The 25483-nt window shown below is 45.2% G+C and overlaps 1 protein-coding gene across 1 annotated transcript in view; it reads right to left on the bottom strand.

Moving 5' to 3' along the window:
• Positions 1-6384, bottom strand: part of Reck (reversion-inducing-cysteine-rich protein with kazal motifs) — a 66655-nt gene extending 60271 nt beyond the window's left edge. Inside the window, 1 exon segment of the mRNA NM_001415923.1 lies at positions 6253-6384. Within this exon segment, the coding sequence (NP_001402852.1) occupies positions 6253-6352 (100 nt within the window). The 5' untranslated portion in view covers positions 6353-6384.
• Between the last annotated feature and the right edge of the window lie 19099 nt (positions 6385-25483).

Here is a 25483-nt window from a genome sequence, read left to right as displayed (position 1 = left end):
CCTCCCAAACGCTAACATTCAATTTTGTCATTGCAAAGCCATTCCTGTTTTCTTTGCTAAAGAAAATAGGTTCTCTAATAAATACACACCAAAGAACTGTTAAAACAGAATTTGTATGTAAATAAATATATTCATATCTATCCTACACTACAGACAGGGAAAAACAAAATCTGGGCTAATACTGAAATTCATTATAAATAAAAGAAAAACAATTTTAAAAAAGTATCTTTTTTTTTTTTTTCGGAGCTGGGGACCGAACCCAGGGCCTTGCGCTTCCTAGGCAAGCGCTCTACCACTGAGCTAAATCCCCAACCCCCTTATTTTTTAGTATGTGAAATCTTTTATGATAAAGTTTTAGACAACTAAAAATATTTAAATGACAACTGTAACTTTAACTTACAAAAAGCATGTAAGTACCCTGTAATCTTAGCACCCAGGAAGCTCAGGGATAATAGTAATATGAATTGGAAACAAGCCTGGGCTACAATGCCAGTCTGTCTTTTTTTTTTAAAGATTTATTATTTTATATATGAGCACACTGTAGCTGTCTTCAAACACACTGTTTTTTTTTTAAAGATTTATTTATTTTATGTATGTGAGTACACTGTAGCTGTCTTCAGACACACCAGAAGAGGGCATCGGATTCCATTATAGATGGTTGTGAGCCACCATGTGGTTGCTGGGAATTGAACTCAGGACCTCTGGAAGAGCAGTCAGTGCTCTTAACCACTGAGCCATCTCTCCAGCCTTGTGAGACTGTCTTAAAATTTTTTTCCTCTAGTTTCTCCATAACAAAGACATAAAGATATGAAGTATATGCATTTGTGTATATAGTTTATCAGCCCATACCCAGCACACACTCACTCCTATGGCCACACTGCTGTATCTGTCTGCACACACGTGTAACCAGGTACACATTTTGTTTGTTCGCACACTACAGATTGTCCCCATTGCTGTCAACACTGCAATGATCTCATTGGGTTCTAACATCAATTGGAGTCAATCATGAACTCAAAAGGTAAGAAGCCCCTAGTGATGACTTACAGAGACTTTGAACCAGGGCCACTGATGAGAGTACAGAAAGCACAGGAACGAAGATGAAGCATTAAGAAACGCACGGTGAGCAGTGCTCTTGCTGCTTGGCAGTTTTCCACTTTCCTTAGCCCTGTGCAGTTCAGAGTGTGCTGAAATGTCCCATCCTTGGTGTATGCAACTTCCACTTAGAGACTACATAACTGTACCCTGATCTCGCAGTCAGCCATCTTGTTTCTGGTCCTTGGCATCCAAAGCACCTTAACCCAGATCTTTGTTATTATAAAAAGAAACTGAGGGAGACTGTTATGAAGATTCTTCTAGACACCCGTTGTCAGTATTCTTGGGTAATCCATTCTCCAGGGTTTCCATTATAAACGTGGGATATAATGATTTTGTCTCAATATCTTTATATCTTTATATATATATATGAATATGTGTGTGTATGTATGTAATTCATATATTTGTTGACATGGCATCACATATACCTCATGCTAACCTCCAACTCACTGTATTGAAAAGAATGACTTTTACCAGTTTAATTTTTTTTTTTTTCTGGAGCTGGGGAGCGAACCCAGGGCCTTGCACTTGCTAGGCAAGTGCTCTACCACTGAGCTAAATCCCCACCCCAAGAATGACTTTTAAACTCCTGGTCTTACTGCCTTCACTTGCAAGTGCCAGTATTCAGGTTGGACCATCACATCTGACTTTTTAAAAGTCATTTATATGTTTATGTGCACAAATGGGTGCACATGTTGGTGATTTGGGATCGATGTCTGGGTTTTTTCTCAATCTTTCTTCTCCTCCTCTTCCTCTTTTCTGCCTTCTCCTTCGTCTTTTTTTTTGGAGATGGTTTCTCACCAGGTCTGGACCTTATCAGTGAGTTCCAGGGATCCCTCTTCTTCTCATACATACCCAGGGCCCAGTGCTGGAGTTACAGACACTTACTGCTACACAACTTTTTATGGGCATGCTAGAGATCTGAACTCAGGTGCTTCTTATGCACGACAGGCACTTTACTGAACTACCTCCAGTTGTCTGTCCTGTGTTACCCCAACACCTTTCTTTTGAGACAGGTTCCCCCTACAAAAACCAGGATGGCCTGGAATTTGCTATCTGAGCAGGTGAGCATCAAACTTGCAGTCCCCAATCCCTGCATACTAAGTGTTGGAATTATAGGCACGGACTCTTGCCTGACTCCTGGCAGTGCTCATCTTACCTCCAAACTTTGTAGCACTCGCTATGTCATAAGCTACATGCTCCATGAACTCAGTTTTTCCTCAAACATATTCTCTAGACTTGGAACAGAAATAGATATGACTAATTAACATGCATTATCAAGGCAGACATTCTGCAATTCTTGGTGATTTGTATGTGTTTTGTTTTAAGACAGAGCTTCATTATGTGGCCCAGGCTGGTCTCAAACTTGAAACCCTCTTGCCTCTCCACCTCCTTCGTGCGGGTATTACCAGCATGTGCCACTATGCTTGGTTTCCTGCGAATATCAAAAGTCTGAATTTCAACTAAACTAAGCCCCACAAAAGTAGAGGACATGTGTATTTTTGCATGCCACATTGTAACTTGGGCTGCAGTTTCCGGCACTATAAGCAGCTGAACAAATACTAGGGCTGTCAGTCACTCCTAATGTCTCTCTTAAACATATATGGAGATGAACTTTTCTTTTTCCGCTGACTCTGCTCCCCTCTTTCCAGTGCTGGGAAGTGAACTCAGGTCTTGTGCATTCTAACCACTGAGCCACAGCCTCACCTTTCCTAGGGCGAGTACCTTCGCTGGCTTCCATCTTCACTCCAAGTGACACTTCTCCAAGAGGCTGTTCCTGTCAGCTCTACATAAGACACACTCTCTCCCTCACACCGTTCTGTTACCATGTTGTTAAGCTTCTTCACACCAGACTTATACCCCAAAATCATTTTCTCCATTTATTACCAACTCTCCTCTCCTAGAACTTAAGCTGCACCAACACTATAACCAGCCAGTTTCCTGAGTAAACAAGCCTCAGGCCAATGTGTCTTTCCTTTTTAACAGTCAGTTTATAACAACAAAGCCTTTCTCCTTGACATCTCTCACTTTCTTCTAGGAGTGTTCAACAATGAAAAGTAGGAGTAATGAAAGACTGCCTAAGCCTGTGGATGCTGGAGAGGAGCTCCCGTACTGTATGCCAGGATAAGCTGTCCGATCTGGGCTGCCACCAGCCCTGACTCTCTCTACATCAGGGGCCAAGAGAGTCAGCGGGAGGAAAATCTGCTTTTTATTACTTTCCTCCAGATAGGCGTTTCCTTCTTCTAACTTAAAATTCATTACATTCTTTTTCTGGATTCTAGGCTATTACATAATCCCTCAAATGTCAACTCCTTGAAATTTGGCCCTTAATGTTACACATCTTTCTCTCCCTTGTATTATTACAAAACATCTTAAATAGAAACAGAGCCACTAAGGTGTCCTAAAACACAGACCCCGGGCCTGCAACATGGGCTCTTATCCCATCCTCCAGTGAGATAATCACTGAGCCAGCTGCCACACTCTTCTGCCTTCACCCCAAGAACAGCACAGTCAGGGGATACTCAGGAGGGGTCAGCGACCTGGAAGCTGTGTACTAGAGGAGACCAGCTGGGATGGGGCAAGAAGAGGATAAGTGAGTGCCTGGACAGGACTACAAACCAGGCCTTCACTGAAACACAATTTAATAATTGTACTCTCAATTTCTGCTTCAGACCTCTACAGATCCACAGTGGAAGCTTTTGTCCATTATATTATCCAAGGCCCTTCACATAAGAAACCAGCACTATACGCTTCCCAGGACTTAGCACAAGGAACGAGGCTCAATTTACAATCAAACTTGTAATTTCTCATTTTATTGAACAGTGCAAACTCTACGAAGCCACAGATGTCTGAGAGATGGCAGGGCTACTGGAAATAACCGCCCAGTGTGCTCCAAAGTGTTAGAAGGAAAGTTAAAGAGCGAGTCTTTTGTTCTTCTCACAGCTGTTTACTGAGATATAAATCATATCTTACGAAGTCCGTCCTTTGAAGGTGTATTAACTCAGTTATTTTCAGCATAGTCAGTTATATAACAATGCTAGTACCCAAAAAGAAACTCTCACCCGGAGTCACACTCTAGCTCTCAGCAAATGAGTGTCTCCATGAAGATTCCTCGGGCCTTTTATTGTGAACTAATTAGATATGCTACAAGTGTAGTGTGCTGCATTCACCCACATTCACACACATCATCCATCTATCCATCCACCTATCTATCTATCTATCTATCTATCTATCTATCTATCTATCTATCTATATTTTTCAAGACAGGGTTTCTTTGTGTAGCCCTGGATGTCCTCCTGTCTGGAGCCTATACTGGCCTTGAATTCAGAGATCCTCCTGCCTCTGCCTCCCAAGTGCTGGGATTAAACATGTGTGCACCACCACACCTGGCCTACATTGTTTTATTTATTTATTTAGTCTTTCTTTTTCTGCTTCTCATTTTTTTTTTGTTTGTTTGTTTTTCTTGTTTGAGACAGGGTGTCACTCTGTAACAGGCTGGCCTGGGTCTTTGTGGCAATCCTTCTGCCTTAGTCTTCCAGGAATTACCGGTGTAAACCACACCTGGCCTGCCCATTTAAGAGCTAACATTTTGGCGTGTGCTATGCTAAATGCTATACATGGATACCTTAGTTAATCCTCTTAGTAAAATCTACAGCAGTGGTTCCCAACTTTCCTAATGCTGTGACCCTTTAATGCAGTTCCTCATGTTGTGACCCAACCCCTCAACCATAAAACCGTTTTTGTTGCTACTTCATAATTTTAATTTTGCTACTGTTATGAATCATAATAATATCTGTGTTTTTGATGTCTTAGGTGACACCTGTGAAAGGATCACTGGACCCCCAAAAGGGGTCTCGTCCCACATGCTGAGAACCACTGATCTAGAAGGTACTATATATAAGAATGTGACTATTAAAGTAAAAAATGATTAAGGCTAAGTAACATACTTAAGTTTTCCTAAAACCCTACTCTATAACAGTGGGATAAGAGGGGGCAACTAGTATTCTGTAGATAACTTTGGGCTAACTAGAGCACAGAGAGATAAGCTGAATTAGTCACGAATTCACAGTACTCTTTCTTTCCTTTTTTATTGGTTTCCTTATTAGTTAATAGTTAAATTTAGAATTCGATTAATTAACTAATGCCAGGTTCCTGACACAATTTTCTTCAAATGTCTGCTTTAAAAAAAATAATAAAAAAAAGCAACCAAAACTCAATTTTAATGTTACAGGCTTTCCTAAAAACCTCGTTGAGACTGAGTATGTTTTTCCCTTAGTGCCTCTTCCTGTAAGCAACACATTTCTGTACTTTTGTCATACAAATCCCAGTCATCTTTCGATGGCTAGTATAGGTAGACACTCGATTTTTCTAATCTTCTAGGTGAATGTCAACCCTCTGTGCACAGGCGGCAGCCCCGCCCGCATCTCTCCTCTGAACATGTGTGCCTGAATTCAAACTGCTTACAGCTCCTGTCTTATGCCACCTATCAGCTTGGGTGTCCCGGGAAGCACAAGTTAGTGTCAAATCTAAAAGTTGAGCAAGCGCAGGAAGGACAACCGTAAGTGGTCAAGCTCTTCATCCATCTCTGGTGTAATTGCTTTAAAGAGCCCAAGAACACACCTCTCTCCTGAAGCCCGCCCGCCACCGGGTGATTTATCGATTTGTAGTTGTCCCCAACCCCACCCCCAGCCCCCAGCCCCAGCCTGATCTCAGACCGACTGTGCGCCGGAGCCTTGTGGAGCCTATCAAAGTTCACCGCCACTCAGGCCAAGTCAGTCAAATTAACAAGTGATATCAACTGACTGGGCAGCAGTAGGGGAGCTGCACCTACGTATCCCTTCCGCCCAGCGGGGCTATCCGGAGCCCAGGCACCTTCCTGCTTTCTGACAGGGACCGGGGTCCAGCAGGGCAAGGGGCCCCTGTCTGGGAGGTGATAGAGCAAGGCCTCGAACCCAAGTCGTCACCCCGGGGTTCGGAAGATCTTCAGGGAGAAGAAGGCGAGGGAGGGGAGCGGCCTCTGGGTCCGGCTCCAGCATGACGCTCCTGACCACCGCCCGCGGGTCTGGGGGCACTTGCACCCCGCCCCCGGCTCCGCGCCATCTTGGAGCGCTGAGACACTCGCTCAGGACCGCCCCGACCGTGCCTCCAGCGACTACTCACCCGCGCTGCCCGGGGCCAGGCCCCCGGTCACCTTCGCGACCCCCGCCGCGGACAGCAGAAGCAGCAGCGCGCCTCTCGCGGAGGCCCGGACGCTCGCCATGTCCGGGCCGGGCGGGTCCGAAGCCGCGGGATGCTCGGACCCAGCCTGGCCGCAGCAGCCGCTGGCATCAGGCTCCGCCCCTGGCGCCTTGAACTTCTGGTGATTGGCTGCGGTGCTCTGAAGCCCCGCCCTGGCCGCTAAGAGTTTCCAAAACCTCCCGGGGGGCGGCAGCGCGCCCGGGACCCTGGCTCTTTGTTATGGGCCAGCTGTGTGTCGCCTTCGGGCTGCGGTCTTCAAACGGGAAGTCAGCGGCTGGAGACCCCTTTGGAACGCCTCTGTCCCGTGCTGGGACACATGGGGGACTCCCCGCAGCTCAGAGGCGACTGGCCTGCCAAGGTCACTCTGCGGGTCAGTCTGATATCCAAGGGCTAAGTCAAAGCTGAACTGCAGGGGGTGCACCCCAAGTTGCGTCCTCCTGAACACTTTCAATATCCTGTCCAAAGACTGCCTCAACCTAAAGAAGGCGTGTCACCTGGCTTCCCCTCAAAGCCGAAGGGCTCTGCTGAGGGCACAGACTCACAGGCTGGCCTCACTCTTCTGTTTGCACACTGTTAATACCTATTTCACTCAGAGAAAAGGTCAGGGCAGCTTGTATGCCGGGACTTGGAGAGCCTTGAAATTCAGAAGTGGTTCGAGAGGATTTGGAGGTGGATCTTCCCACGCCACTCTAGCAGCCACTCCGGAGAATGTTGCAGTGACCCTACTAATCAAAGCCAATTCATTGTGGAGAAATGCTTCCCCCTTTCCTGGCTGCCTGGCCCTTGAACAGACAGCTCATCTAGTTTAGAGCCTTGCTGTTCAGAAGTGGGGCCAATTGCTTATTTCCAGATTCCTCTATTCAGGTCACTAGATGCAGCTTTCCTCTGTGTCAGATGGCAGCCATGACTGTAATGGAAAGAGCGACGTCTTGATGCACTCGAGTCCAGATTGTACACTACTCCCAACCAGCCCTGTCTATATGGTGAGGACATTTTACTTCTGAGTCTCCTCCCAACCCTCACGCTGGCCTTCTTGATAAGATTAATGAATGTATTGTGTTTATTTACTTATTTTGAAGACAGGATCTCATGTAGCCCAGGCTGACCTTGAACTTACAATGAAGCCAAGGCTGGCTCCGATTTCCTGATCAAGTGCTGAAGTTACAGGAACCCAGTTTCATATTGTTTTTAGAATGTCTAAGACAATGCTTGACCCAGTGAATAATTGAGAGATCTGAACTTGGGCTGGCTGGGTGAACTTACTTCCCACTCTGCCCTGACCACTTTGTGTTTCTTCAAAAACAATAGGCTTTCTTTTTGAAAAACATTTTTTTGAGAATTTTTTACACGAGTACTGTATTGCATTGTTTCTACCCCACCCTCTTCCCCTTTTAAGGACAGCTTTATATTTTGGAAGTTTTAGGCTCACAGCACAGCTGAATGGAAGGCGCAGAAACATGAAGTGCCCCTCACACGGATTCGCCTACATCCAATGTCCACCACCTGGTACATTTGTGCTGAGCGTGCCTGCGCTGACACATCGGCAGAAGTCACGGTTGGGAATGTGCAGTCTGTGTGCTGTGACAAATGTATAGTGTTTATTTACCACTCTTCCTTTTAACTCTTTAACGTGTAGTCGTCAGGAAAATCGTGTGGCTCACTTTGGAGTCATGCTGTATTTCTGTCCTACCATGCTGGTGTAATCATGTCTCACTTAAAATGATTGACGTTTAGAGATCAATATGTGCTTTTAGAAAGACTTATTCACCAGCGATTGGTTGTTCTGAAGCAAAGAGCCATTGGTAACTTTAAGTTTTTCAAATTCTAGTTTTAATGATGGCTCTTAAGCTCTTTAACCTTCCTTGGAACCACCCACCCACCAGAGGTAGTAGGAAAGCAAAGATAAAAAGGAAGTGGACCTGTTTAGAAAGGCCCTTTGGAGCAACTCCCATCTGTGATGTCTGGAAACCAGCAGTTCAGTTCACAGGGAAACAGACAGCAGCAGCTCAATCCACTCGCAAACAGGCTATGGATACACTAGGACAGTTCAGTAGAGTTGGATTAGCAACAGCAGTGACACGACCTAGCAGAGACAGCCAGGCCTCAGCCTTGGCTTGAGTACCAGGAGGACCCAACAGGAACACCAGGAGAAGTTCTAGGCTGTACTTCTCTCAGGGAAGTGAAGATTACGGGAGACTAGAGATCCACAAGCATTGCACAGCTAGCTGTACCAGATATGTCTCCGTCACTCTATGGAGTCCTATTAATAACCTCCAAGCATCACGTGTCCTCCATGGGCCTTGCCTCAGCACGTGCATCCAATCAGTCCGAGCCTTTGGAAGCTGCAACAAACTGCACTACACCACCAGAAGTTTTTGGTGCATTTCTCTCTATGGCATCCTGACAAATGTAGCTTAACTATGCAATGTGAGGGGAATCAATGCATGCATGTCATTGGCAAAGAATCTTTCATCACATGTCCTTTCACACCCTTGCTTTAGCAGAACATTCTCTCTCCCGTGTCTGTTCACAAGTCTGCCTTCGCCTTTCACACCTGTGTCCACCTTAAGGAAACGTTCCTTCATGTGTTTGCCTTAGCCAAACACCATCCAACTGACTTTCCCTAAGAACCCTTAAGTTTCCACTTCAGCCATCTCTCTGTATTTTAGTTAAAGAAAACTGTCTTTCCTCTCTTTCTTCCCTCTCCTCTCCTGTGCTTGGCGTTGAACCAGGGGCCTCACCTGGTTCCCTCTGTGGTGAGCAGGTGCTGTACCACTGAACTGTGTCCCCAGCCCCCTCCACAAATCTTTTGGTTAATGATTTTGTGGTATACTTTCCCATGATTCCATCCCTCCTTTTTATTTCCTTTTGAGATAGGGTCTCCCTATGTAGCTCCTGCTGGCATCAAACTTGAAATCCTGTCTTAGTTTCCAAAGTGCCCCACCACCTTATACTTTTTAAGTATTAAAGCTCCCTTTGTGTTTTTCCATGTCTATAACCCTCCTCATAATGTGTTTGCTTTTCCTTTTTAATATTCTTCATATATTTATATATAAATATAACCCTATTTTATATTCTTCATATTATATATCATATATTATATTTAAATAACATTTGTTATTTTATGACTATTTTAATGTTCTTGTTTAATAACTGTCATCTCTACATTTATTTGTATCAATTTTTCCAGTTATAATAATATTTCTCCTTTTCTTTATATGCTGGATAACTTTGGATTGTATGACATACACATGAATTTTGTGTTTGAAGTGCTAAATTTGTGTGTGTGTCTGTGTGTTTGTGTGTATGTGTGTATTTGTGTATATGTTTGTGTGTATGTGTGTATATTTGTGTGTGTTTGTGTATGTATGTATGTTTGTATGTATGTGTGTGCATATGTGTGTATGTGTGTATGTGTGTGCGTATGTGTGTATGTTTGTGTTTGTGTGCTTGTGTATGTGTTTGTATGTATGTGTGTATTTGTGTATATTTGTGTGTGTTTGTGTGTGTATGTGTATGTATATGTGTGTATGTGTGTATATGTGTGTATGTGTGTGTATGTGTCTGTATGTGTGTGTATTTGTGTATTATGTGTTTGTGTATGTCTGTGTGTGTTTGTGTGTGTATGTGTGTGTATGTGTGTGTATGTCTATGTGTATGTCTGTGTGTATGTCTGTGTGTGTTTGTGTGTGTATGTCTGTGTGTGTTTGTGTGTGTATATGTGTGTATGTCTATGTGTATGTCTGTGTGTGTTTGTGTGTGTATGTGTGTGTATGTATGTGTGTGTATGTGTGTATGTTTGTGTGTGTTTGTGTTTGTGTGTGTACATGTGTGTGTATGTGTGTATGTGTGTGTGTACTATAAGGACTGTTGCTCTGGTTTTTCTGGCATGAGGATTTCCTGAGATCACACATCTGTTCCAGCAATGTCACCACATTTTCTTTTATATGATTAAATGTATGTATGACAAGTGCTTTAAAGTCCTAGTCTACTAATTCCAACATCTGGGCAATCCTGGCAAGGATTTCCAGCGACTGCTTTTAATCTTGATAATTGATTGTGCTTGATAATCTCTTCATGACTAATACATTTTTACTTTACAGTAGACCCAGGACAACTCCACACAAGCCTTGCCCCCACCAACCCCTAGGACGTGGCTTGTCACTGCAGCAGGAACACTGGAAACTGTAGAAACAGAACCAAATAGGGAGCCAAAACCTGTAAGTAAAGTATAATTCCTGAATTTAACATTCTGCACATTGGCAATGATAATATAACTTGAGGCCAAATCAATAAAAGTGATTCAGTCCTAAGAACAGGGGATGGAGAGGAGATGAGCAGGAAGGAAGTGGGCTGTTCAGTGTCTGACGTGCGCAGTCTGAAGTGTGCATAGCTGGGTTCCGAGAGAGAGGAGAGAATCGGGGCTGAAAATGATGAACAGACCAGCACCTGACAACTTTTCAAATGGGTGGAAAGGACCCAGAAAGCAGTCTACCCTAAGAAGAGAAAGTTCAAAGAAATTTCACCATAGACATCATAATCAAACAAATAGACAAGGATAAAATGACTTATATGAAGATAATAATACAAAGATAGCTGATAATTCTTCAGAAACAGCAGAGGCCACTCAACCACCCCCATTGCCGTCACCCTAGTCCATCGTACTGCCTTGCCTTGCCTGTTGAGGTAGCTTCCTAGTTGACCTGTCTTTCACCCATTAGGCCCTATAGTCTTCTCAATAAAGCAGCTATAGCGACCCTTTTAAGCAGCTCTGTTTATTATGCTGTAGAACTTTCTAAAGGCTTCCCATCCCACCCAGGAAACAAGGGTCATATATATTATAGTCTCTCTCTGAGTTTCACTTCTGTAGCCTCTCTGACTCATTTCTCACTGCTCCTTGGATGCAGTCACACACTCCAGACACATCTCGCTCTTTCCCTTTGCTTAATTCCTCCGTGCAGCTCTGGCTTGGGTTCTTTGCTCTGTTCTCCCTCCCCTTTTCACTGAAAGGAAATGGATTTATTTACAGTTTTGGCCAGAACTAGGGGACAGGAAAGGTCTTGGCTCTTCTCTACCATTCGAAGAACTCCTGATACCCCCTCTGGCCTTTGTGTACGTGCACGCACGCACGCACGCACTCGTGCACACACCACTTTCTTTCAAAAGAGGAGCTGGAACAAAAGCCTTGGAATGTGTACATATAGATTTAGATTTAACTGTGAGGCAATTATAAAAGCAATTTCAAGTGAGAAATATTCCTTGGAGTAGCTGTCCCTCCGGCTCTCCTCACTCCCGGCTTAGGAGTCCTTAGGTCAACTTTAATTCTTCAGGGTGCAGGTTATACTGTTACAGACTGAGGAGATGATTTATGTGTATACCAAAGGACACAGCATGGAAAAATTCTGTGGTCAGTCAGAAACAGCACTTCACATCCTCATCAGAGCCCAGTGGTGCGATTCCTCTCATGTGGGAGAAATTAGAGGAGAAAAAGGGGTTGCTGGTATGGCAGGCACTTGTGGGACACAGGCCTTACTTCCTATGTAGACCCCAAGGAGGTGACAGAGCTTATGACATTTCTTTACACACCCGCATGTGAGGGTGTTGAGTGGATGCAGCCTCTAGTGTATGTCTTTTCTTACTCCCCAGACAAAATGGGTATTTTCTATGCCCTTCACAAAAGGTAACCTAAAAGTCTAGCAAGCCAAGGTCCTGGAGAGACCTCAAGTTCAGAAGGAGGGGCAGCCTAAAGCTGTAGTGCTCATGGCCTGTACAACTGGAAGCCAGATGGGAATATAGGTGTCAACAGGGGCTGACAACAGCAGCTGAGGACCAGGTGTCCTCCCTTCTCCCAGGCCCAACTTCTGGCTTTGGATCTATAAATTTCTTTCCAAACTGGGAAGGCTCTTGCAAATGTGCTTGCCTAAATTAAGATTTTCCTGAACCAAGGTCAAGTTTTGATCAATCGGTGGGAACGGGATGTGCAGAGGCAGTTGTTTACCCAGTAAAGATCAGAGCACACTGTCTAGAACTTGTTGCTAGGAAGCAACCTCCCAGCCAGAGACAATATTTTCCAGTTGCGCATCATGCTTACTATTAGCTTAATAACTGGGAGCGTGGCCTTGGAGAACAAGGCCTGCCTGTTGCCTTGAAGCAGAACCAACATAACTGAGGCCTGTTGACACTTCTGGTGAACTCTCAGGCAAGAGCCTTTCCCCACAGTATCCAACACCAACATGTTACAAAATTCATCCTTGTACCCTCCAACCTGAGATGCCTGGATGCCATTCTGCCTGCCTCGGAGGAGCTCTACAAAGTCACGAGCCTGTCCACCTGGGACTGAGCTTGTCCTCTCCTCCCTTTGCTTATTCATCTTTATAACGTTCAAACTTAAATTATTCTGGGGACTGGGGAAAGGGCTCAGTGGTTATGAGTGCTCTCGGAGATGACCCACGTTCAAACCTGACACTCATACCAGACTGTAACTCCAGCCCCAGGCAATTCCAACATCTGGGCAATCCAGGCAGGGATCTCCAGTGACTGCTTTTAATCTTGATAGTTAATTGTATTTTCCAATCCCTTCACGACGAATACAATGCCCTCTTCTAGCACTTTCTGGCACCTGCACTCACAGCTCTCCTCTCCACATCCCTCCACATGCACATACATGTAATTAAAAATGTTTTGTTTTTCTTACTATTCTGTTTTTGTTTTTGAGACAGAGTCTCACTATATGGTCCTGTCTGTCCTATAACTCATTCTGTAGACCAGGCTGGCCTCAGACTCAGAGACCTGCCTGCCTCTGCCTCCAGAGTGCTGGGATTAAAGGTGTGAGGCACCACACTCTGTAGCTGGTCTTTGAGAGTTCTTCTTTGTCCACCCTTCTCCAAACCTTTTCTTCCACCCTTTCAATTGCCTAACACTAGAAAAGACTAAAAGAGAAAAATGATAGAGAGAAAAGGAAAGAGATTACCTGAATAAATTCAAGGATTGGAAAGGGGGAGACATTACCGTCTGACTATTTCTTACTGATGAGGGCCATCGAGTTTCTTGGGGCAAGCTTGATCTCCATATCAGGATATCTAATTTCTTCTTCTTATTTCCTCTTTGTGCATGACTCCTTAACAAACCATGACCAACAACAATCAACAACATTGAACAACCCACCAACAAGCCACCACATCTCTTCAGGTTCTATCCTTTATACTCCCTCTCAAAAGTACCTAGAATTCCAATGTCACACAATTGCAGAAACGATCTACAGCTGGTAAAACCACACCTTTGCTAGAGCACGAGGCAAATCACAGTCAGCTGCTGCAGATAGTCTGAAGCTGCCCCACATCCCACACCTGGGATTAAAATTAAAACATATACTATTTCTGTGTTTTAAAGAGAATGAAATCCTATAATTTTCAGTACAACACCCAGCCTTTTGAAACATTTAACATAAAAACTTAAAAAGTTTCCTAAAAAAGTTTATTTTGGGACGGAGGATGTAGCTCAGTCATAGAGAATTAGCCTAGCACGCAACCCTATGTCCATCTCCAGTAGTGGAAAATAAAAGCTATTTTATTTACGAGCAATAGAATCCAGACAGAGGTGAGGGTTTGAGGCAGGATCTCACCAGGAAAGCCCAAGCTGGCCCGGGACTTATCCTTCTTCCTTAGCTTCCTGAGTCCTGAGAGTCCAGGCATGTGCCACCATGCCAGGCTGGATTTATGTTATAATTTCAGACCTTGGGATGGAGCGATGGATTGGCAGTTAAGAGCACCCACTGCTCTTCCAGAGGATCAGAGTTTGATTCCCAGCATCCACGTGGTGGATCACAACCGACTGTAACTCCAGTTCCAGGGGATCTGACACCTTTCCCTGGCCTCCTCTGGCACTGGGCACACATATGGTGCACAGATCATACATGTGGGCAAAACGCCCCTAGAAGTTCAAATGTACAATAGTCTCTTAGTTGCACAAAGGAGAATTCCAAGGTGGTAAGTTTTGGGTGAGCGGGAAAACTTGACATTTGAAATTACAGATGGCAAAAGCAGCCACACAGGTTGAGCTTCCAGTGTGTTCCTGTGATTTGACTTTGTTTTGGTTGATTCACACACACAGGAATACTTTGCAGAGGGTCACACTTTGTTCTCAATAGCTTATTTTGCAACCTCACACAACTATTTAATTAAGACGGCATGGCAAAAACAAAATGAGCAAACGCACTGAGAAATTATTGTCCCAAGATTGATTCATGCCCATGATGCCGACTCATGGGAAGTTGAGGCAGGAGGAGGTCCATGAGTTTGAGGACACCCTGGACTACAAAGTAAGTTCTAGGCCAGCCTGGACTAGAGTGAGAGCCTATTTCGAAAAACAGCATCAAAGACTGGTTTACGAAAATGTATGTGCACACAAGTCCCTGCATGCAAAGAGGCATATGGCCAGCTTATTCATAATCGCAAAGCTTGGTACCAAAAAAGATGTCATGTGACAGGTGAGCATGTATATAAATGCTGGCTGGCCTCAGGTATGGAATATGAATGCAGCACTGAAAAGGAGTGAGCTACCAAGCCATGAAAGATAAATATACAGTGCTAATGTAAGAAGCCAGCCTGAAAGGGACACACACTGCAAGACTCCAATGACCTGCCATTCTATAGAAGGTAAACTTTAGAGACAATAAAAAGATCACTCGTTTCCAGACTGAGGAAAGAAGGGATAAATAGCCCCAGCATAGAGGAAGTTCACTGTGGTGGAACTGTTCTGTAATATACTCAAGACATTATTATACCTTTGTGGAAGCCCTCAGAACGTATGGCACCAGGAGTGAGCCCTTCGTGAGCCTTGGACTCTGTAAGAATGTGCCAGTGCAGCCTAACAGCTGTAATAGATGAACCATCCTGGAACAGGTTGTGGGAGCATCATATGTATGGGGGAATATCTATCCTTTCTGCCCAGTTTTACTGTAAACACAAAACTTTCCTATTAATCAAAAGGTCAGTTAAACAAAAATTATCAAACATACACTGATATTTGACAACCGCCCAAACTCTTTAGTATAGACGTAAACCAGAGGAGTAGTGATTAATACTTAGGGTTTGAGTGGGATGGTTTTTATGTCAATTTGACACGAGCTGGAGTCGCCTGAGGGGAAGGAACCTCAGCTGAGTAAAAGGCTCCATAAGGTCTGGGTGCAGGCAAGTCGGTAGGGTATTTTCTTAATTAGTGATTGATAAGGCAGGGCCCAGACCATTATGGGTGGTCCTATTTGGGGCTGGTGATTCTGGGTTCTATAAGAAAGCAGGGTGAACAAGCCATGAGGAGCAAGCCAGTAAGCAGCACCCCTCCATGGCCTCTGCATTAGTTCCTGCCTCAGGGTTCCTGCCCTGCTTGAGTTCCCATCCTGTTTTCCTTTGATGATGATCAGTGATATGGAAGTGTGGGCCAAATAAACCCTTTCCTCTCTCCCCAAACTTGCCTTTGGTGGTGGCGTTTCACTGGAGCAGTGGAACCTAAGTCAGGGTTTATTCTGGGGCCACCCATAGCACAAGGAGTTATGGCTTCTTTGTTATTTTGCAGTCGGCCTGACACCAGGAGGGAATATCGACATAGAGCAGATGGGCCAAGCACATAATTGAAAGCAGCGCTTGGCTGTGCTGCCTTGAGTAATTTGTACATGAGCGATGTGCTAAGGTTTGGCTTTCCCAATCAAAGGCTCGGCAGGATAAAATGAATGGCCGGAGATGACAGGAAAGGATCCATCCCAAGGTCTCTACAGAAGCGAATCAACTTGACAACAGGATCGCTTGTCCTTCGGAGACTCTCTGTCTCTGTGTGTAGTTATACTTACAAGGAAGCAAACGATAGGCAAGCACTCGACCACACCCCCAGTATTTGGCACTTTAAACTGTCCCAAAGGATACCGAGCTGTATGCGGTGTTGGCGAAGAGTAACTGCAAGGACCTTTCGAAGATAACATTAGATTCTTCCTATCAGATCTGACTTTATTTGCAAAAGGACTAATTCCTCAGTCACCACTGATGTTCAAAAACTAGTCAGGCTGGGAGTGGTGATGCACAACTTTAATCCCAGCACCCGGGGGTCAGAGGCAGGGGAACCTCTGTGAATGGAGGGACAGGTGATTGACAGGCATGTCCTAGGCCAACTAGGGCTATGTAGTGACCATGGCCAATAAATAAATAAGTAAATATGGGAGTAAATAAATAAAATAATATTTTAGAAGTCAGACACAAATGGGACTATACAAACCCCTTTTAATAAAAATGTCTCTCTTATTATTTAATGATTTGCTTGCCTACCTGTTTTACCTCTGAGATCCGGCAGTGAGCCACTCTGTCTGCCACAGCTGGCACAAATATGCCATCCCGCCCTTTTTGAGCCTTTCGTAATCATGATGTGTTTATGTTCAGCTGTAATCCATTTGAGTTTTATGGCGGCATATGGTATGACAAATGGTTCAAAGCAAACCGTCCCATCGAATATTGTTGCTGTTCTACTATATTAAGAAGTGATTCATCTTTATGCTGTTATTTTTTATCTGTCATATGTGCGTTACATCATTACATTTCGAGTTCATTTCTTGATTGATAGCACCGACTTCACAAAAGAATCTTTTTCTAGTTCTCTCTCTCTCTCTCTCTCTCTCTCTCTCTCTCTCTCTCTCTCTCTCTGTCTCTCCTCTCCCTCTCTCTCTTCCTCCCTCCCTCCCCACTCGGTATCTTTCATAACCCAGACTGCTCTCCAGCTGAGCAGGAGGCTAAGGTTGACCTTGAACTCCTGACCGCTCCTGCCTCCATATCCTTGGTACTAGGATTACAGACTTGGGCCTCCAAATTGAGCTGTGCTTTTATAAAACCTTTAAACACGAATTGTTTTTAATGAGTCCAGTAATCGCTACATTGTACATAAGTCCAAGCTGGTGGGAAGACTATCACACACTTAACCTTCTAAAGATGTGGAGCATTCCGGGTTCCTCACTGGTTAACTAGTAGTAATAATAGTTCAGTAGTCCCAGGAGAGAAGTAAAAGCCCTGAGCACCTAGGACTGGGTTGTAGCTGGACAGTAGAATGCCCGCCTAGTGTGCTTGTGGAACCCAGGCTCTGCTCCCAGCACCACTAAAACGAGTGAATGAATGAACGAATGAACGAATGAATGAACACCAGGGAAATGCTTAGCAGGCCAGACTTCTTCTCTTTCCTTCCACAATCATGGGATTCAACTTTTTGAGGGATAGAGCCTAGGATCTGAACAGTTATCAGTTTCTCTGGGTGGGGGGTCTGGAGAAATAGCTCAGTGGTTAAGAGGGGTTCCTCTTTATTGAGTTGCTTTTTAACGTCAACTTGACAAAAGCTAGAGTCCGAAGAAGAAGCCTCAGTTGGGGAAATGCCTCTATAAAACTGGGTTGTCCGCAAACCCGTAGAGCATTTTCTTATACGTGATTGATGCCGGAGGGTCCAGCCCACTGAGGGTGGTGCCACCCTGAGTCTGGTGGTCCTCAGTGTTATCTCTCCAGCCCCTCCCCAAAAATAAGAAAACAGACTGAGCAAGCCGGTAAGCAGCACTCCTCTGTGGCCTCTAAACCAGCTCCTGCCTCCAGGTCCCCGCCATGCTTGAGTTCCTGTCCTGACTTCCCTCAGTGATCAACATATGTGGAAACATAACACAAATGACCCTCTCCCCTCCAGCTTTAGGTCTCGGTGCTTCTTTACAGCAATAGAAACCCTGACCAAGAGAGCACACAAGGACTGTGTTTTCTGCAGTGGTGGCCATGTGCGCCTCTCTTTGCTGGATCCATGTCTCCTACTTGGTGCTTGACTATGTTTTATACCTTGTTGCCTCTGGCTGCATTTTAGAAGTCCTAGAGGTAAGAATTAGTGTAGCCAGAATAGTCTTAAAGGAATTTACTCAGAGGAGGATTGTATAGGGCCCAGGGATGTGGCTGGGTTGGTAGGGGGCTGCCCTAGCATGCATGAAGTCTCAGGTTTTAATCCCGAACACTGCATAAACTGGGCACAGTGGTGCCACCCCGCAATCTCAGCCTTCAGGAGGTGGCAACAGGTCTCTCTCTCTCTCTCTCTCTCTCTCTCTCTCTCTCTCTCTCACACACACACACACACACACACACACACACACTTGTACATAACCACTGAGATAAGAAGTTAGAATCAAAAAGTGAAGTCACTTATTGTATTTGGAAATCAATCTTTGACATATAATTTGCACGAAAAACAATTCTGGAGCTGGTGAGGTGCTCAGAGACTAAGAGCCCCGCTGTTCTGCAGAGGACCCAGGTTCAATTCTCAGCACCCACATGGTGGCTCACGACTGTAACTCCATTTCCAGGGGATCTGACCCCCGAATCTTCTGGTGTCTGAGGGCCGCAGGCACACATGTGCTGCACAGTCGACTCACAGGCAAGCAAAACACCCTTGCATGTTTTAATTTAAAAAAATATTTTTAGATTTATTGATTTTACGTGTGAATGTTTCACTTTCATAAATGTATGTGCGCCATATGTGTGCCTGGTGCCTGCAGAGGTCAGCAAAGGGCACAGAATCCCCTGGAACTGGAGTTCCAGACTCTTGTGATGGACTCTGGGTATCTAACCCTGGTCTTCTTCAAGAGCAACAAGTACACTTACCTACTGAGGTATTTCTACAGCCTTCTATACACAATTTTTTAAAAAAATAAAAGTAAACAGATTATTTTAAGATGCAAGCTTATGGGCCTTAAGAAATTATTATAGAAAACCAAGAAATGAAGCATTCCTGCTACTCTGCAAAGCGTCCCTGTGCTCGTGCAGTCAGTCAGCCCTGGCTTCAGACAACGGTTGTGTTTCTTCTGGCTGCTACCCCTTAGTTTTGACTACTCTAGGATTCCCAGTCATACATTGGACTTCTTTCTCTTAGTGTACTATTTTTTTGAGAGACTCTCATTTTACAGCCTGTCTCGATAGTTTCATTGATTGTTTTGCTAGGTGACATTCCACTGCATGAACGCATGAACATTCAACTTTAAAAAATTAGTCTGTGTGTGTATGTGTGTGTATACATGCATGTGTGCATGTGTGTATGTGCGTGTATTTGTATATATGTGTATGTGTGTATGTGTGCATATGTGTGTATGTGTGTGTATTTGTATATATGTGTATGTGTGCATATGTGTATATGTGTATATGTGTATGTGTGTATGTGTGCATATGTGTGTATGTGCATGTATTTGTATATATGTGTATGTGTGTATGTGTGCATATGTGTGTATGTGTGTGTATTTGTATATATGTGTGTGTGTGTGCATATGTGTATATGTGTATGTGTGTATGTGTGCATATGTGTGTATGTGCGTGTATTTGTATATATGTGTATGTGTGCATGTGTGCATATGTGTATATGTGTATGTGTATATGTAAATGTATTTTTATATATGTGTATGTGTGTATGTGTGCATGTGTGAGTATATACATATATGTACGTGTATGTCATGGGAAGCTCATATGAAAGTATGACAGCAATAACAACTTGTAGGTATTGGTTTTCCTTTTCTTCCATGTTGGTTCCAGGGATTGAACTCAGGTTGTCAGACTTGGCAGCAAACAACTTACCCACTGAGCCATCTTACCAGTCCCCAGTTTGTTTTTTGAGAAGGAATATCACACTAGTGCAGGCTGGCTTCAGACTCATGATCCTCCTAAATCACGAGTTCAGCCTCCCAGATGCTAGCCTTAAAGAGCGCACAGCCATGCCCACCCTCTTTGGACAAACCTATAGGTATTGGGTTATTTTCAGCTATGGCTGTAATGACCATAGGCTCTCTGTGCCTTTGTTCCCCAGTCCATGGGAGGACACGCACTGTCATTTCTGTCCCAAAGTGCACCTGGGGTATTTTAACTTATGGAAGTGGCTGGGTGATGACACACAGAGGCCAATGCTATTGAAAGATAATTTTATTACTTAATTTTCCAAGAGGAGAGAGCAAGTGCACTTATCTACTGAGTCATTTCTACAGCCTTCTATTTCTATGTGCTATACACTGCCAGCGGTGTGGGGAGGAGCAGGGAAGGACGGAGGCTGGGTCATGACTCAGAGGCAGGAGTAGGGGGAAATCACAAGACTATATTGTTAAGGGCTTTTGTGGTCCACACAACGCAAAGCAGAACAGGACAACGGCTTGGGACTGACTCGTGGACTAACATCTGGGAAGCCGTGTTTGGCAGCTCAGTAGTTCAAGGCCAGCCTCGCTACACAGCAAATGTGAAGGCAGCCTAGATCCATGTAAGACCCTATCTCAAAAACGCATAAACAAAAGACAAACTTCAACAGCTAAACCCCCTTCGCTCCCAGAAAGTCTGTGGTGTAGTGTGAGTGTCTTAAGACACCTAAGAGGAAAACAAAGACTTGATTTGAGGCAGAATCTGCCCACCCTCATAAACTAACGGGACACACTGACTGAGCAGGGGACATCGTGATTTGAGAAACATAAACCAGACTGATCAGAGTGTTATTTTCTGGCATTGTGGAATCAACATTCTCCATGTAGTCCTGGCGAGTGCTGAGAGATAATACTTAATAAATATAAGATATCTTCCCAAAATGTAAGTAAGGAACCCCAGGAGACCCCGAGCACAGTAAAGTCTGCATCTAGCCATTTCAAGGCTTTGGGGCTTGACACTTGGTAGGGAACGTCCACCAAGGAGTGTCATTCCTGCCTCCCACCCTGAGCGCTGCGGGCCGAGCAGAATAGAAACAGACAGGACACTTACTAGAGATGTGGAATCTTAGATTTCACCCACTTCAGATTCACTGAGCTTTCACGAAGTCACCAGCGTTTGAGGTGCTGATAAAAAGAGCTTGCTGGATTCACGACCAGCAACTTTCAAAATGTCCACCAGATGGCAGGTTTGCAGCAGCCAAACCATAGCTAGAGCCGCCAGCGACCCATTGCTCCTTCTAACAGTCTGGGGCTTGGTGTTGGAAGGTGTGAACTTGCTCTTGAACTTCTGGAAAATGAATGTGGGAGCGAGTGAACAGGAAATCCTAACCAAAGAGTGGCAGGTGGCCCTCATCAATTCTTCCCGTGTGGTCATTCTTCGTATTTTTCCCATGCACTGTGTAGTGGGAGGAATGGGCACACTTTGCATTTGACAAAGAAATCGATGAGAGGAGACTCAGCCAAGTGCTCGGCAGTAACAAATGCTGCCCTCCCTGGAGGGCAGGAGTCTGGCTGCAGGCCTGACCGAAAGTATCTGTACGGGGGCAGGCAGCCTGCCCGCCTCTCAGCTCCCAACCCACGCGATATGGAACGCTCCCTACTCAGGGCCCTGGGCTGAGCCTCTAAGGGAAGCAAGTATCATCCTTAACAGGGAACACACAAGACCAGCTCCGGTTGCTAAGGAGTACTGTGGGCTCCCTGTTAGCCTCTGACTTTGTGGCCAGCAGGGCTGAGGCTCCCTGACTGCAAGTTCCCTTCAGTCGGTTTTGTTTTCCTCTTTCAGCTCTCAAAACAAGAAGTGTGTCCTCTCCCTCTCTCTCTCTCTCTCTCTCTCTCTCTCTCTCTCTCTCTCTCTCTCTCTCTCTCTCTCTCTGAGCACATTTGGGTTATATAGATCTCATTAGAGGCTGTTGGAGTCTGAACAATATATGCTCAGACTAGAAGAATTTAAGGACGTTTTGGGGAGGGAAGCGACAGTTACGTTTCTCATCCCGTTGTTAGCCATTAGCAGGGATGCTAAATTAGAGTCGCCAACATGCAAACCTTGTGACAGTTCCTCAGATTAGAAAGAAAGATCATACAGTGCAGCAAGGCTGAGGAGATTGCCAAGGAACACAAAATCAGCTTTATTCACAACGGTGATGTGAGAAAAGAAAAGATATATACCTATCCACCCAGCGGAACACTGGAACCCTTTCATTCGGGACAAAATGGATGAACTTAGAGGCCAGATGGGCTGTAAGTCTAGGGCTGCCTGGAGAAGATGCCTGCATGGAAGTTAGCCGGGTGCTCGGTGCCAGACGATACAGAGGAGAGCCATCTTGCTCGCACTTCCAGGAGCAAATCATCAGACCCAAGTCTTCAACACCAGAAAAGGGATGCCTGTGCTGTGCAGTAGCTGCATCCCAGGAGCCTGCTGTGCCTGAGATGGTAGCAGAGGTCCCATTCTTGCAGAATGCTGACAGTTCCACTTGGAAGGCAGAGGCAGGGGTTTCTGAGTGCAAGAACAGTGCAGTGGCTTGAATATGGCTGGCCTAGGGAGTAGCACTATTAGAAGGTGTGGCCTTGTTGGAGTAGCTGTGTCACTGTAGGCGTGGGCTTTAAGACCTTCATCTTAGCTGCCTGTAAGCTAGTCTTCTCCTAGCAGCCTTCAGATGAAGATGTAGAATTCTCAGCTCCTCCTGAACCATGCCTGCCTGGATGCTGCCACGTTCCCACCTTGGTGATAATGAACTGGACCTCTGAACCTGTGAGCCAGCCCCAAATATATGTTGTCTCTTGTAAGAGTTGCCTTGGTCATGGTGTCTGTTCACAGCAGTAAAACCCTAACTAAGATAGCCAGCCTGGTCCACAGAGCAAGTTCCAGCATAGCCAGAGCTACACAAAGAAACCCTGTCTTGAAAAACAGAGGGAGAGAGGGAGAGAGAGAGAGAGAGAGAGAGAGAGAGAGAGAGAGAGAGAGGCACACTCACAGTGCATTAATGTTTCTTCTGTGTAGTTCTCCAAGGAAAACAAAATAAACAAACAAACAAAAAGAGAAGTAAGGAAGCCCAAATCACCAAAGGATTTAAAGGCATATTTAGGCTCCCACCAGTATCCAAAAGTAAAGGTCAGAAGAGAAGAAAAGGGGAATATTCTCGCTTGAGTCAGGACTCAGAGCAGGCAGACCCAGCCAGTAGTGCTCCTAGGGCCTGCACTAGGAGGTGGTGTGGACTTAGGAGAAAGTCCACTGCTGGGGGTGAATCTACCTTCCTAGGACACACTCCCCACTCCTGGCTGGTCTTAAGGGAGGAGGCAACTGTGTGTCTCCACCTACAAATGAACTCCATTCTTTACTGTAACACATTTAACAAACACAATTTCTACTACTCAATTAAGCCAGGAGAAAGGAGCTATTTTCAAGACGTTGTCTTAACACAGCAAGTCCGTTTCTACTGCAAAAGTGGTAGGAGCAAGACAGAGCAAAGAACTGCAGATCCACCAGCAAAGAGCCCCAGGCCTTCCCACCTTCCTCAACCTCTCTTCTGAATTATGACTACTTTCCTCGCCTTGGGAGAGGTTCTGGCCCACCTCTCAGTGGTGGAGTGGCTAGGACTATGCTAGTTCAAGGGACTCTAACAGCAGGGTCCTCATTTTACAGGTTACCCTGTGCAGACTGGGCGTGGTTACACACCCTTGGGAGGCAGAAACAGATGGACCTCTGTGAGTTCAAGGCCAGCCTGGTCTACACAAAGAGTTCTAAGATAGCCAGAGCAATTTAGGGGAACCCTGACACACACAAAAATTGTCTTCTCTGAACCCCAATGTGGCTTCCTCCAGGAATCTTAACAGTTGGGAAACTGAAGCAGGAGGATGGTGTCTGCTTGAACTGCGCAGTGAGGTCCAGGTCAGGAAGGAAGCTCTGGTAGGTCCCCTGTCCAAAGACAATGACAATTTCAGTACAGCTTAGTTTTCTCTTTCCTGTGTCCCCCTGGAAAGTCCACACAAACCCCTCAACTATTTTAGTGTCTTATGAACGACTCCTTACGAGCAGAACTTCTGCTACGGTCTGGATCGGGCACAGCGGACTCCTGGGGACCTGGTATAAGATTTAGGTGTCCATGACATGGGTCTGGAGGTTTGCTCGCAGACATGTGTCCCATGCTCAGGGACAGCAAATTGTCTCCGTGGGTGAAGGTGCTTGCCACGAAAGCCTAACCCTGGAGACCCAAGTTGGATCCACAGACCCCACTTAAAGATGCAAGAAGAGAACCAAGTCCACAAAGATGTTCTCAGACCTCTACAGGTTTCTCATGGTAATGCGTGCACACTCAATAATAATAATGTGGAAATGAAAGAGAAGTTCGTACTTGGATATGATCGCTGCTTCCTGTATGTGACACAGAATACACGTGATAAATCCAGGGGGCAAGAAATTGTACAGGCAACTCAGGTCATGGGTGCTTTAGGGACTGTCATACTGGAAGATGGCTGCCCTGGGTTCACACCCGGCGTCTCCGTCATTTTCTATTGCCATGACGAAACACAAGAGACTGAGAGCTTTATAGAGATGTTTACTTTAGATCCCTTCTCCCCCCTTTTCTTCTCTTTTCTCTTTTCTCTTTTCTCTTTTCTCTTTTCTCTTTTGGGAAAAAGGCTCTCACACTATAGCCCAGGATAGCCTAACACTGACTATGTAGTCCAGGCTAGCCTCACATTTATGGCCATCTTCTAGCCTCTGTCCTTCCAGGGCTTGGCTCACAGGCATGAGCCATCCTCTCTGCCTCTCCTTGCTTCTTTATGGGTTTGGTTCCTTTCGGTTCTTTGATCTCTAACTTGCTATGCAGCTGGCAGTGGCCTTCCATTCCAGATCCTCCTGCTTCTCCCTCCTGACTACTAAGCTTGTAGCTGTGTTCCACCCCACCCTGCCTTTCAAACTGAATTTTTAGTTTAGTATACAAAGTGGTGGGTTCCATCGTAGTCTCTTCTGTCCTATGTATATGTCATTAAACTTTGCTCTCGTGTGTTCCCTTCCCCCATCCCTCGGGAGCCTCCGTTCTCTGTCTCCCCATCCCCCACCCCCCACCCCCTACCCCCTCTCTCTCTCCTGCTTTCCAGTCGTCCATGTTCCTCTGCTTTTTCTCTCCCTGTTCATGTCCTTGTTTCTTATCTGGGTCTGTTTGCTTATTTCCATGTATTCCATAATTCACTCACAAAGGATTAAAACATTTGATACGCCCCCACCCCCTCGCAAAGTAAGAGCAGACTGGGGAGGAAATGTGGCAAGGGGGAAGCTGAAAAGAAGACAATGATTACAAGACCAGGCTGGGTGTGCTGGTACACAACTCTGATTTCAGACTCAGAGGCAAGTGGATCTCTGTGCGTTCAAGGCCAGCCTGCTCTATATAGTGAGTTCTAGGACATCCAGAGCTATGTGGTGGGGGGAAAAAGGGG

This window comes from Rattus norvegicus, chromosome 5 (genome assembly GCF_021556685.1).
Source record: "Rattus norvegicus strain SHRSP/BbbUtx chromosome 5, alternate assembly SHRSP_T2T, whole genome shotgun sequence".
Classification (NCBI taxonomy): domain Eukaryota; kingdom Metazoa; phylum Chordata; class Mammalia; order Rodentia; family Muridae; genus Rattus; species Rattus norvegicus.
Note: the sequence above shows the minus strand (reverse complement) of the source record. Positions and strands in the feature narration are given on the sequence as shown.